Source organism: Theobroma umbraticum, unplaced genomic scaffold (assembly GCF_002168275.2).
Source record: "Theobroma umbraticum cultivar Fairchild unplaced genomic scaffold, ASM216827v3 scaffold_147.0, whole genome shotgun sequence".
Taxonomy (NCBI): Eukaryota; Viridiplantae; Streptophyta; class Magnoliopsida; order Malvales; family Malvaceae; genus Theobroma; species Theobroma umbraticum.
The window spans coordinates 8,476,542-8,489,858 of NW_018397259.1; the positions used below are offsets into that span (position 1 = coordinate 8,476,542).

The following is a 13,317-nucleotide window of genomic DNA, read 5'->3' on the forward strand; positions in this document are numbered from 1 at the left end:
TCTCATTTTAAAGGATTTATTTTCAAACAGGTTATTCTCGGAGTCGATTCCTGGTGTCATTCCCATGACTACATTTTCTTCGTTATTAGAGCCAAGTGTGGTGTTTATAGATTTTATAAGGTATGATTAATTAGTCCAACAAAATTACCGTAAATTAACATACTTCATATAATTCCCAAGTTATTCCTTCTATTCTTACTAATTTTTGTTTACTCCTTATTTCATCAGCCAAGTCATAAGCTGAACTTCCCCTAGGAACAGTGACTTAGTTCAGTTTTTCTGATTGAAACATAGCATACTATAGGAAGGAATCAACTTAAATGTAAGAACATAGAGTACGTTTTGCTTTGCAATATGACTGGAAAATGCTACTTTTAGACCAGAGGAAGGCAGGAAGCTGGAAGCTGACGCTTTGTAGAAAAATTTGTTCATAATATATATTGAGCTTACAAGCAGCTAGTTTATTTTCTTATGGAGATAATTTATTCATGAGGCAGTGGAAACTCTTATTGTAACTTGAAAGTTGCTTGGGAGTACAGGGCAGAGTGCTCTTAGTCACCACAATCCACAAAGTCATAGTTCACAATTAGGTGGCCTTGTGCAATGCCGATCCCATTTGTGTCAAGTTGTTTAAACACATTGGCATCCAAATCTAGGCCTCCGTTGCTGCATTGATCAACGATTCTCACCGTTGCCTGACCTCCAGTCCCGGTGTTGGTCACCTACACAAGCAAGAATAAACTTTTAAGTGCTGCTATTTGGCCTAAACAGTTAAAGCAGAAAATTGCTTACCCTTAAGCACCGGCCGCAAGCAGCTTGCCCTCGAGGACCAACTGGACCACAAAAGGCGGTCCATCCATATTTGCGGCGCCATTCCAGAGGCTTATGGCATCCCAGGTGGCGCAGAAAGCACTTACAGCAGTCAAGTCCCAGTTATGCTGCTCAGGATTGTATAAATGGTAAGTAGCTCTCACATTGGAAGCGCTTTGGGCAGCAGCAGAAGCCACCAGACAAGCTAACAACAGAATGCACAATCTCTCCATTTGCCCTTTTTCCCCTTTGTTCTGCAGTTTTTATTGCCTGAAATGATTCCAGGATGCCTGAACTTATAGTCGAAATAGTCCCTGCTATGATTACAGGATTACCCTTGTCGTGTCAAAACAGAAACTTGACTAATCCAAATCAGAGATTCTAGATCACCATGTTCTGATCCTGGCCAAAGTAACATTATCTTTAGGAGTAATAGTCAACAAAGAATTTATGTGTACCTAAAAACCCTTTAACACGTACTAAGAAAAAATCATAAGAATCATCATCCTCTGTCAGAACAAATCAGGACCAGAAGATTAATTTCTTGAGAGGTGACAGATCAAACTGTTATAATTACCCAGGCTGCAAAATTCTATCGAAATTTGATTTACTTCAAAAATAATGCTAGGATATACGTCAAACTGGAAAACGAATTCAATGGTATTCAAATAATGACTGATGTCTTTCATTTTTCCACGAAACATATGTAGAGTAATGTTAGTTGAAGTCTCATTTGCGTAACAAATTATGCATTCCTTTTTTGTGGTTGTTGTGACTAGTGATGCGAAGAATCGTTTAGTCTTTCACGCAAACTAGAAATTCAAACTTGTCATTGGATGATTTTTCTACATTTTTCCATTGAGATTTGCCACCGTAGTGAAATTTGGACTCTTCATCACTCAAATTTTCTTCGCAGTTACCCATTTATTCATCCTTCATTAGCGGCAGAAAAATATTCATTTCCTTGGTAGCAGACTCATTACCATTCCAATAGTACTGGATTAGCACAACTGAAGGTGCTATTTCACATTTTTTTTATAAAAAAATAAAAAAGGGAAATTGGAGGCAACTTAAACAGTTTGAATCATAGATAGACTGCCTCGGCCAAAAAAAAAAAAATCATGGATTGACCGTTGTGGATACATGGATCACAGAAAGCCTAGCAATATTAATTGGTCATGGCCTTCATGTCTGTCGTTTGATCCTTCCAGGAGCAGGCGGATGATTGATATTTGGTAATGCTCTGGGTAAATCAGTCTGATGTAGCTTGGCGCTGCCTTGTAGTGAATTTGACAAGAAAAACTCAAGAGAATGAAGAACACAAGAACAGAGAGGGAAAACAAAGAGAATCGAAAACAATTCAAATTTTGGGAAAAAGATTTTCGACTGTTATTCCCTTGTAGTATTTATATCAACACTGATAAAACTAAACTCCTTAAATCTAGCCTCGACTACTGTGCATTACCAACTAACCCAGTTGAGCACAGAAACAAATGCCATTGATTTCTGTGCTACAGCAACGGTAACAACTCCTCACAAACAACAAAGTAAAATAAAGAGAAGACGATACAAATATAAAACAGCAAAGCATAGTGTCGTATTGCTCTAAGCATAAACTTATAAAACGACAACGTTTAAACACTCTAAACTTAAATGAAATAAAACTACATCGTTTAACTAAAAATCTTCAATCTTCATAATGCTGTTGGTTCCCTTCAATCTTCAAAAGCTTTCTTCATTCTTCAACAACTTCAACTATAGATAAAAGATTAAATCTTCAACACTTCCCCTAATCTTTGATCTGACAACCTCCCAAGCATGATCTAAGATATGCAAACCTTTCTTTACCAGTATTAAACATTGTTTCAAAAACCTCAATAGTATTCTTAATACAATTCTAATTTTGCCCTTCATCAAAATTAATATTTTTGCTAATGAACACTTTGTTGGATTCAATAGCATACAATCTATATCCCTTCGATACCTCACTGTAACCAATATGAACTGCTAACTTTGACTTTGCATCAAACTTAGATCTCTTCTCATCGGGTACGTTTGCAAAACAGATACAACCAAACACTTTAAGGTGAGCAACAGAAGGTTTGTATCCAAACCATAGATCAAAAGGAGCTTTTCGAGATAATACTCTAGCATAAACTCTATTTTGGATATAGTTGGCAGTGCTAATAGCCTTTGCCCAAAACTTCTTAAGCACCAGCATCTGAAAGAGCAAGCATCTTCCCATCTCAACCAAGGTTCTTTTTTTCTTCTCTCAGACTTACCATTTGGCTATGGGTTGTAGGTGACAGTTAACTGATGCTGCACACCATGCTCAGCCAAGAATTTCTCAAATTCAGTTATAATAAATTCAGTACCATTATCACTTTTCAAAGTCTTTATAGTTAAGCTTGAGAAGTTTTCTACTAATGCCTTGACCTCAGTGAAAATCTTCAAAGCATTAGACTTCTGCTTCAAGAAATAAACCAAGCAATATTTGGTATAATCATCAAGAAACAATATATAATACTTACCTCCACTAAGTGAAAGAGTTTTCATGGGTCCACTTATGTCAGTATGGGTTAACTCTAGCTTCTGATATGCCTTTCAACTACTCTTTTTAGGAAATACCTTCCTAGTCTACTTTCCATATTGATAGGTTGCACACAACCTTTCTAGTTTGGAAATACCTAGTAAACCCTCAACCAACTGATCAGATGCCATTAGAGAAAGTGAATTGTGTTTCACATGTCCCAACCTTCTGCGTTAAAGTTCAAACTCGTCCTTTTCACTATATAAAGCCATATGCACAGTGTCCTTCAAATTCATTGGATAACAGTAATTCTTTATCTGAACAGTAAACATCTCTACACCACAAGGATCAAATACAGTGCAAACTTTGTCTTTGAACAATAAAGCATAATGCTCATCTGCCAATTGTCCAACACTCAGCAGATTATGATCTGCTTCATGCACATAATGAACACTCTTTATATATCTCATACCAGATGCAATCTCAATAGCAACAATCCCCACACCAAGTATTTTCATGTATTCTCCATTTCCAATTTTAACTTTGGATATGAAACTAGTATCAAGATCAGTAAACAAAGATTGATTACTTGTAAAATGATAAGAACATGCACTATCCACAACCAAACACTAGTTTTACTAGACTCCTCACCCATTTTAACCATGAGCAAAAACTTTTCACACTTATTCTCTTACTTAGCGACTGTAACTTGAGCCCTAGGTTCTGTTTTTTGTTCTTGCACACTTTTCCAACATGCCATAATTGCTGACAAGCCCTACATTTGACATATGGCTTGAACAAGTAGTATCTTTCAGCATGATTCCTTTTCTTGCAATTTGGGCAAAAAGGATATTTATCAGTTGATTTTCCCTACTTCACATCAGTAGATTTAGTTCTTTTTGACTTAGTCTTCTTGGAACTACTACTTTTTATTTTAGTCCCTTAGTTTTAACAACCAAGGCATTCTTTATGGAGTCCTCATGCTTAAGAGCCTTTTTCTACTCAAAAGGTAATAACGTAGAAATTAATTCTTTCACAAAGATTTTAGTCAAATCTTTTGAGTCTTCAAGTGAAGTTACCTTTGACTCAAACTTATTTGACATACTCACCAGAATCTTGTTGACCATCCTCTTATCCGTGACCTCCTATCCCAGCATCCTGAGTTGATTCACCAACTTCAACAACTTGTTTGTATACTCCTCAATGCTTTCCTCTTCCTTCATTTTCATCATTTTAAACTGTCTTGACAAATTCATGATCTGCATGACCTTGGTTTTATCATTTGCTCGATATTCTTCTCTTGTACTATTTGTATCGTAACACACGACCTCGGGGTCCCGACCGCTAGACGTCGACGAAAATAAGTACTTAGGAGTCACCATCAATTTTTTTTGTATAGGTGTGATTGGCCACCTGTTAACTCGATTCTAATCGATGAAGTCTTAAATTAAGTTTTAGATTCGTTGAAAAAACAAGAACTAGTCTATGTTTTTAAAGATGGGTTCGAGAGTGCAGTTATACACGAGGAAGGTTTAGGACCACCGTAGCTCTCGTGCCACGAATGGTACCATTTAATCTTTGTTATCCTATTAAGACCTAAACCATTGATGTTTCCTTAATCCTTATTTATTAATTAATTTTTTATTAAATAAGTTGATTAAGTCTTTTATTTGATTTCACGGATGCCCATGATGCAGTTGTTAAATGATGTCATGATTTGTTCAATTTTTAAATAATGAAAGCGACAATCTTTTATTGAAAAATCGTTCGTAAACCATCCCAACGTTTTGGAGAAGTCTCAAAGTTTTCCTCACTTAAAAATATCCCCGAAAGAATTCGTTTATACAATCTCTTTGAAGAAATCCCATCATCGGAATTCCTGCCCCATTGACAAAATAAATATGACATGTTATGACAGGATAAGATTATGATATCTACACAAGCGCGATTAAGTATGATTTATTTAACTTATAATTCATGAAATACGTTCAATAACTTAAGGTGATTTATTACATAATTTATATATTTATTGCTATTATTATTTTTTGAATGATTAAATTAATTTTATTTAGTGATGTTTGTTTAAGCTAATTAACTAGCTATATTAATTTTAATTTAAATGTAACTTCAAGAAACTTTATTTTTCTAATACATATACATTTTTAACAATGATTATTTGAATTAATGGATATTAGAGTATAGAGTTTGAATTTATTTCGACGCTTTGGTGAAAATCTGTCTCGAACTCCTCACCGAAAAAGGTAACTATTTGCCCTTTTTTTGGTAGAATTCTACCCTCGGATTAACTCAAATTAACCATCCAATTATTAATATTTGTAATTTAATATTATATTATATATTCTATATATTTATAAATACCTAGATTAATTTTGTAATATAAACATTTCATTTTCTCTCACCTTTATAGCCTACTTCCATTTATGATAAGTATGTTTATTCTTATGTTCTATTTCTTTTCATTTATAATGATCCATTAATATTATTTATTATATATATATATACATATCTTTTAATTCACTAAATCTACTATTTAAATATTTTCATTTTCTTTGCTTTCATATGTTTTACTTCTAGTATGCATAAATTTCAGACAATATAAAAAAAATAAGAACACTATTATAACCCATAGACAAGTAATTAATAAATCACAGTTTCAACATTTCAACTCAATCCATTACTAAATAAACAGATCCATTACCTATTGGGTTGAGACTAATCCACTGTTCCAAATGGTTGCTAGAAAGCTAGCGATTTTTTTTAATTTTTTTTCTTCTGTCTGTAGGGTTATTCTCTGGTTTTTGGTTGCTCTCCCCTCTCTGTGGATGTTGCCGCAATAACGATCCTTTTATACCCGGTTCCTAGGCCTAGGAGTGCCGCCTCCGGTCTCTACCAGATGCAATTTTTTCGCGTCTGGAAGGTACATTTGCTCCTGGCAGGATGCGGATGCACCTTGCCAGATGTCCAACTATTTTCTTTTTTTTTAGTCTATTTATTTTTATTCCTTTAATTTGTAGGTACTTCTTAAAATGCTCCCTATATAGACACTAGTATAATGTTTGGTGGTGTCAAAAGCCACTGATGTTTGGACTTGATAAATATTAAAAAGAGACTATATAAAAAATAAAATAAAAACCTCCATATTACTAAAAATAATTAATGTCTATAATCTCACACTTGCTTAGGCTCCTTCAAATGTATAATTTTTTCAAAAATTGACTCTGACATAGCTGATTGTAGGCTAATCAAAGCCTTGTACGTCTTTGCAACTTCCTCCAAATGCTACTTGATTTGAGTAATGTTTGGATTGGCATGCCTTTGAATAGGTATCTCACCGGACTTCACCATGTCCTACAAGTCAAATGCCATGAGATCGGATCTCATTTTCACTATCCAGAAAAGGTAATTCACACCAACGAACGCAAGAGGTGAAGCAGCACTGAATCCAATTGTAGCCATATTAAATCTAAGAAGCTTTGATGAAAACAGTGTATTACAGGTCCCTTGAGACAATGTGCTGTAATACCATGTAGTGAATCTGAGAAGAAAAACTCAAGAGAATGAAGAAGACAGGAACAAAGAGGGAAAACAGAGAGAATCGAAACCAATTCAAAATTTGGGAGAAAGATTTTTCACTGTTATTCCCTTGCAGTATGTATATCAACACCGATAAAACCAAACTCCTTGGATCTAGCCTCGACTACTGTGCATTACCAACGAACTCAGTTGAGCACAGAAACAAATGCCATTGATTTTTGTGCTATGGCAACGTTAACAACTCCTTACAAACAACAGAGTAAAATAAAGAGAAGACAATACAAATATAAAAGGGCAAAGCATAGTACCGTATGACTCTAAACGTAGACTTATAAAACGACAATGTTTAAACACTCCAAACTTAAATGAAATAAAACTACATCATTTAACAAAAAATCTTCGATCTTCATAATGCTGTTGGTTCCCTCCAATCTTCAACAGCTTCCTTCATTCTTCAACAACTTCAACTACGGAGAAAAGATTAAATCTTCAACACGTCTACCAAGTGGGGTTTACGGTGCGTTTTCGTCCAGTTTTTTGTGTTGTAAATGATTAGAGTGTGACGAGCATCTGTTGTATGTATCGTATAGAGTGATGCTCAGTTTTTGTTGGCTGCATATTTTTGATACTGGGTCTGTACCGTTCGAGGGCTGTTAGTCTTGTGCACGGGAAGGTTGGCTCTGCAGATTAGGTTGGGCTGATTTTGAGTCGATATGTTTTTCCTTTGAAGTATAAAGGCTTAAAATCCTTCTGTTTTTGCAGGGAATTGAGTTTTGAACCAATTATTATTGTTCAAATCAGGAATCAGAATACTTCCAAAACATTCACCCTTCTCACAGAGCTTTACTTCATTAAGACGTTGATTGAAAGTTTAGCATACAGAATCCCACTTTTTGATGTCATTTTCCAAACACCAAAGATTACCATCCTAGTAACATTGTATTACATAAAGGCTCTTATTACAGATTTATTCATGAGAAAGTGGGAAGTCTAACTTTGTAACTAAAAAGTTACTGGGAGTAGACAAGCACTGCATCGTCGTCACAATCCACAATCTTATAGTCCACTATAAGGTGCCCTTGTCTGATGCCGTTCCCATTAGAGTCAATCGGTTTAAAAGCAGTTTCGAGGTCTAACTCCAGGCCTCCAGTGCCGCATGTGTCAACGATTCTCACTATTTCCTCGTCTTTAGTTTCAGTGTTGGTTACCTGCAAGTACAGTGACGGAGCAAAGATTGATTAAACTATGCATGAAAATAATATACAACTCAGAATTTTAACACGTTATGGCCTTAATTTGCACGACTAAAATGTAGGAGTTTCAAAACTTTTGAGGGAGCCATGGCCCGTTTGAACCTAACTACCATCCGATCCTGCATGCAGGTGAGAATAAATTATGTTTGTATCTCATAATTTTGATGTATTGCTCGAGCTGAGCTTTTCTAAGGCGAAGTCTCTAATTTTCTTTCAGTACTATTCAATAGATATATTCAATTTATGAAGATGAAAATTAGTGAGAGGAAGAAAAAGTTGCTCACCTTTAAGCACTTGCCACAAGCGTCTACTCCCGTAGGACCAACTGGTCCACAGAAACCGGTCCATCCATATTTACTGCGCCATTCCAAGGGCTTAGAACCATCCACTGCGGCGCAAAAAGAAGGTATTTCCCAGCTATTCTGTGAAGGTTTGTAGTCAGTCCAGTAAGCCGTGACATCGGTAGCATCTGGGACGTTGTCGTCTGCATCACAATCCACAAAAGCATAGTCCACAGTAAGGTGACCTTGTCTAATGCCGTTTCCATCAGTGTCAATGGGTTTAAACGCAGTCTCGAGGTCCAACTCTAGGCCTCCAGTGCCGCATGTATCGACGATTCTCACCGTTTCAAAAGCTCCAGTGGCAGTGTTGGTCACCTACACATATGCACGAGAATAAATTATACGTGTAGCTCAGAAATTTTAATGAATACACGAGCTTTTTTATTGAAAACGAAAGGGAAATAGGAAAAAATAAATAACAAAATTATCAAGGAAACAAAAGTTTAGGTCCTTACATTTAAGCACTTGCCACAAGAATCTACCCCCTGACTACCACTCGGTCCACAGAAGCCGGTCCATCCAAATTTTTTGCGCCATTCCAAGGGCTTATCACCATCCACTCCGGCGCAAAAAGAAGGTAGTTCCCAGCCATTATCGGTAGGCTTGTAGTCAGTCCAATAAGCTGTGACATCAGAAGCACTTTGGGCAGCGGCAAAAGCCACCAGACAGGCCAAGAACAGAATGCTTAGGCTTAGTTTCTTCATCTTTTGCGTGAAATACTCTACCGGTTTGCTTGAAATCGTTTCCAAGGTGTGCTCCATTTTATAGGGAAAGGTTACCTGGTAAAATTATAGACTTAATTAGTTCACCTTACGTGTAAAGATTAAAGCATGTGATTTTCATTCTCTTAATAATAGAATTACACATCACCGTCCAAGTGGCTACGGCATATGCTTTAACTAGAATTTCTTATAAATTTTTTTAAAAAAAGGTCATTGCAATCAGTGCTTTTGGCCTACTAAACTCGAACTTCGTGTAATTTAATGGAAATTTGTAAAGAGCAGTGCAACATGTGATTTTCCGTGCTCCTGTTTTTGTCATTTTGTCAATAAGTACTACATGCCTCAAGTCCTAGTCAGTTTGTAGATAAACACAAGGCAAAATCGTTAACCTTCTCGAAAGCCGACAATTGTCCTAAAGTATATGCAGAAACATGGTCCCTCTCTCAGTAGCTATTTGTCTGTTTTCATCATTTGTTGGCCTTCTCAGTATTTTTAATCTAGACTGGCGCAGGGTGCTCTTGTCTTACCCATTGGACTGGCTGACGATCCATGAGATAAATATTCAGGCAACTCGTTCGTTAAGGAACATACCAAATAGTTCTAGTTAAGTTAATTTGTTCTGAATAAGGGTCGAAGAGCAAAAGAAGCTGGATGTGCTTTCAAGTAATGAAGTCTTTATCAAGGCTTCAATTAGTAATTAGATGGAAATTTTAAGTTATTTATAAATATATGAGATGTTACGATTTTCTCTTAACAATATGGATGTTTTAAGAGTGAGTTCTTATCTTTTAAGAAAATAAAGAAACAATATTAATTTGTGACAATTCGGTCATATTTATTATTTTTTAATACATATTAAATCATTATATTCAAAATATGATTTTCATAATTTATGAGTGAATATTACATGTGTGAATAGCGATAATGGATGTATTTGAACAGAAAAATAACAAAAAAAAATATTCTCTCATTTGGGATGCTCTCAAAATGAGGAAAATCGGTTCCCATGTCAATAGGAGTCTCTAACAGCTTCAACTAGAGATTACAATGACATATCATCTGAACTTGGCTTGATTAATTTGTCCTTGTGAATTTAATTTGGTTGTACTCCTTTCTATGGTGTATTGCTGTATGTAGGGATGATGTTGACATTGAGTGGCTAATGCCCACTTTAAAATTTTATTAATCTTGGTTCATTTTCTTACAATTTTGCTGAGTTTCAAGCAGTTAAAAGCCTTTTGCATTTGCTTTCTCCTCTCTTTGCAGGCGTATGGTGCATCAGCCTCATCTCCAGGCAATCCTTCTTGATTGTCTTCGGCTTTCTATTTCTTTTTTCTTTTGTGCAGATCAAGATCAGCCTCTTGCTATAGGCAGAGCCGGCCCTTCGGTAAAGCCACCCACGTAAGAGCTTTAGGCTCCCAATTTAAGGAGGTCTTATAATTTTATAATATAATTTATTATATTAAAAATATATAAAAAATAAAAAATAATTAATAACATTACTTGTTTTCTCACTTCCTTAATTATGTGTTTAGTAAATCTCAATTTTCTATCACTTTCTAATTTTTAAAATACTATATCATTTTCAATCAATTAAGAATCATATATATTTAATCATCTCCAACAATTATTTTTTTTCTCACTTATTTCTCTTATTTTTAATCAACATATTTAATGATTTCTAACAACTATTTTTTCTCTTATATATAAAACCAATTATTTCTTTTCAACGCATAATATCTGCTTTTGAATTATTCTTTTCTCATTTGCTTTTTCTTTCTTCTTTCGTGAACTTTAATTTTTCTCCAAAAAATACACAAGAAGTCTATTATGTTATTATCTTCATAAAGTTATGAACCTCATTTACGGTTTGCAATAAATATTCAACAATTAAATACTATTGTTTTAATATTTACAGACTTTTTAATTTTAACTTTTAATTTATGTTATATTGTTATATTACCTTTACTTTATGCGATGGTTGATTTATTTGAATTAAAAATTTAGATGATTGATTTTGTATTAACTATTTAAAAAATATAAAAATTTTATATTTCAAAAAGTTAGAAGAATAAAAATTTAATAATTTTTTTTTAATTTTAATAAAAAAAACTTTATTAAATATTTTGCTTTAAATCTTTAAACTTATGGAGCCGGTTATAGGGAAAGCTAATGGTGTAGCTGACCTTCTGTCATGGAGAGCTGCATGTGTAAAATGATTTAGTGAATTCAATGAAAAGATATAATTTTTTATTATATGATGGTGAAATCATATGCATATACTATATCAAGTAGGCTATATAATATTTACACACGTTTTCCTTTTGCATGCACTTAAATGATTCCCACATCACCATCATAGTTGAGGCCGGCAGATAAGAAAAGGCAAGCCAGCCACATTTTTTCTGGATGCGATGAATCCAACATGAACCCTATGATGGTGAACCAACATGGCTATCTTACTTTTTTTTTGTCATGTTGTCCATAACTGTGACATGTGACAAATAAAAACATTAATCATTACACTATATATCACCCTTTAAAATAATAATTAACTAATGCTATGAGGTTAACCAAACATCAAATTAGAAAATTAATCTGAAGGAAATTCCAATGAAAAGGCTCATGTAATATTTCCTTTTTTAATTATTCATTTATGTAATTTTCTGATGAAAGCAGAAATAGGATTTATGGATGGAAGTTTACCCACTGATATTAACGGATGTGATTGCTTATCGATTAGCAATGGGGAATGACATTTGTCAATAGAATATCCTTCAGTATATTATTGACAGAATATTTTGTCACTGACAAAAGATATTACCAATAATTGCTTCTTTGACTAATTCTTTCGTTGATAAATTTTCAAAACCAACAGAATTTCAAGCTTTGCTAACTGAATATTCTATCGATAAAAATCATAATTTTTGTGGTTTTTTTCAATGGATGAGCATAACCCAAAAATAAACAGGAAAAATCCTGTTAAAAGATCAACTATTGTCATAGCAGCACTCCCATAAGCATACAGAAAACAATCACATAACCATAATTAAGTGCTTGTATAAACGATACAAACTAAATAATTTGATGGTTGAGTCATGGCAATGAGAAAATAATAATAATAACAATAATAATAATAATTGTTGTGTTGCTCAACCATTAGATTCAAAAATCCTTTTCCATCTTTGGGCACCACATTTCATTCTTGCTGACAACGACAAAGCCAAAAGAAATTTGATCCCCTTTATCCTGTGAAACCAAATTTATTTCTCTGGTCCTGATCGTAAGGACCGGACAGCTAGGAGAAAGCAAAGGTGTCAAGCCAAGGTATGTTAAAACAAGAGGAAGTGGTCACGGTGGAGTAGATAAAAAAGTAACACTGTAGCTTCTGGTTGTGTCCTACGGGCAACGGGCTAGCATCGGCACATTCTGAAAACATGCTGAGGTTACTGTTCAGTTGGAGCCACATCTTGGGCAATTGTCCTGATCCAAAGGTCCTTTTTTGGTCTTTCAAGAAGGGCCTAGCATTAATTCTTTTGCGTGAGGAAGTGTTGGATTTTTGGATAACTTGGGGGTCTTCCATTTTCCACGTCAAATTGGATCCTCACGAGGGTTGACAAAGAGTACCCTTTTTTAAGAGGAGAGGCCTTCTTATTTGTATGCAATGCATATGTCTGCTTCACCTTTTAAGTATTGTTTGGAGGCAAGTGGTGATTGAGATTATTCTATGTATATTTATTTTTTTAAGTGATTTTTCTAGTTTGTCGAGGTGTCGTATTCGTGATCATATACGTCCTGCTAATTGTGTGGTTAACATGAAATATGAAACCCTCTGATTATTTATTAATAAAACTCCTTTGGGTTTGGCAAAAAAATATCTGCTTCACCCTCTTGGATATCCGAGTTTGGATCTCAATGCATGATCCTAAGTGATATGATCACCAGTTTTTTCAAATAATTTTAAAGAAGGAAGACAACCTCATGAATTAAGTTTCCAACACCATAAAGAATCTAAAGCCTAACACAAAGTCAATCCACACCATAGTTCAAACATGGTCGACAACATCTACCCTTCCTTCCAACTTGTATAATATTCCTTTTTTTCT

General features: G+C 34.6%; 2 protein-coding genes across 2 annotated transcripts; both read right to left on the bottom strand.

Moving 5' to 3' along the window:
* Positions 1–316: 316 nt before the first annotated feature.
* Positions 317–1,091, bottom strand: LOC110415274 (pathogenesis-related protein PR-4-like). The gene is given in 3 exon segments (XM_021426871.2): positions 317–722; positions 793–887; positions 890–1,091. Coding segments are annotated over 3 exon segments (420 nt in total). The 5' UTR covers positions 1,044–1,091; the 3' UTR covers positions 317–551.
* Positions 1,092–7,708: 6,617 nt separating this feature from the next.
* Positions 7,709–9,228, bottom strand: LOC110415249 (uncharacterized). Its single transcript, XM_021426841.2, has 3 exons — positions 8,945–9,228; positions 8,433–8,804; positions 7,709–8,103 (listed from the first exon to the last, which is right to left on the bottom strand). Exons 1-3 carry the CDS (start codon positions 9,191–9,193, stop codon positions 7,906–7,908), a joined length of 819 nt encoding a protein of 272 aa, XP_021282516.2. The 5' UTR covers positions 9,194–9,228; the 3' UTR covers positions 7,709–7,905.
* Between the last annotated feature and the right edge of the window lie 4,089 nt (positions 9,229–13,317).

What these genes read in the sequence shown, in the direction of transcription:
- LOC110415249 (XM_021426841.2), bottom strand. Translation starts at nt 9,193, where the DNA reads ATGAAGAAACTAAGCCTAAGCATTCTGTTCTTGGCCTGTCTGGTGGCT. An exon ending in CTTGTGGCAAGTGCTTAAAT is followed by an intron (nt 8,805 to 8,944) that starts GTAAGGACCTAA and finishes GCATATGTGTAG; the next exon opens with GTGACCAACACTGCCACTGG. An exon ending in CTTGTGGCAAGTGCTTAAAG is followed by an intron (nt 8,104 to 8,432) that starts GTGAGCAACTTT and finishes CTGTACTTGCAG; the next exon opens with GTAACCAACACTGAAACTAA.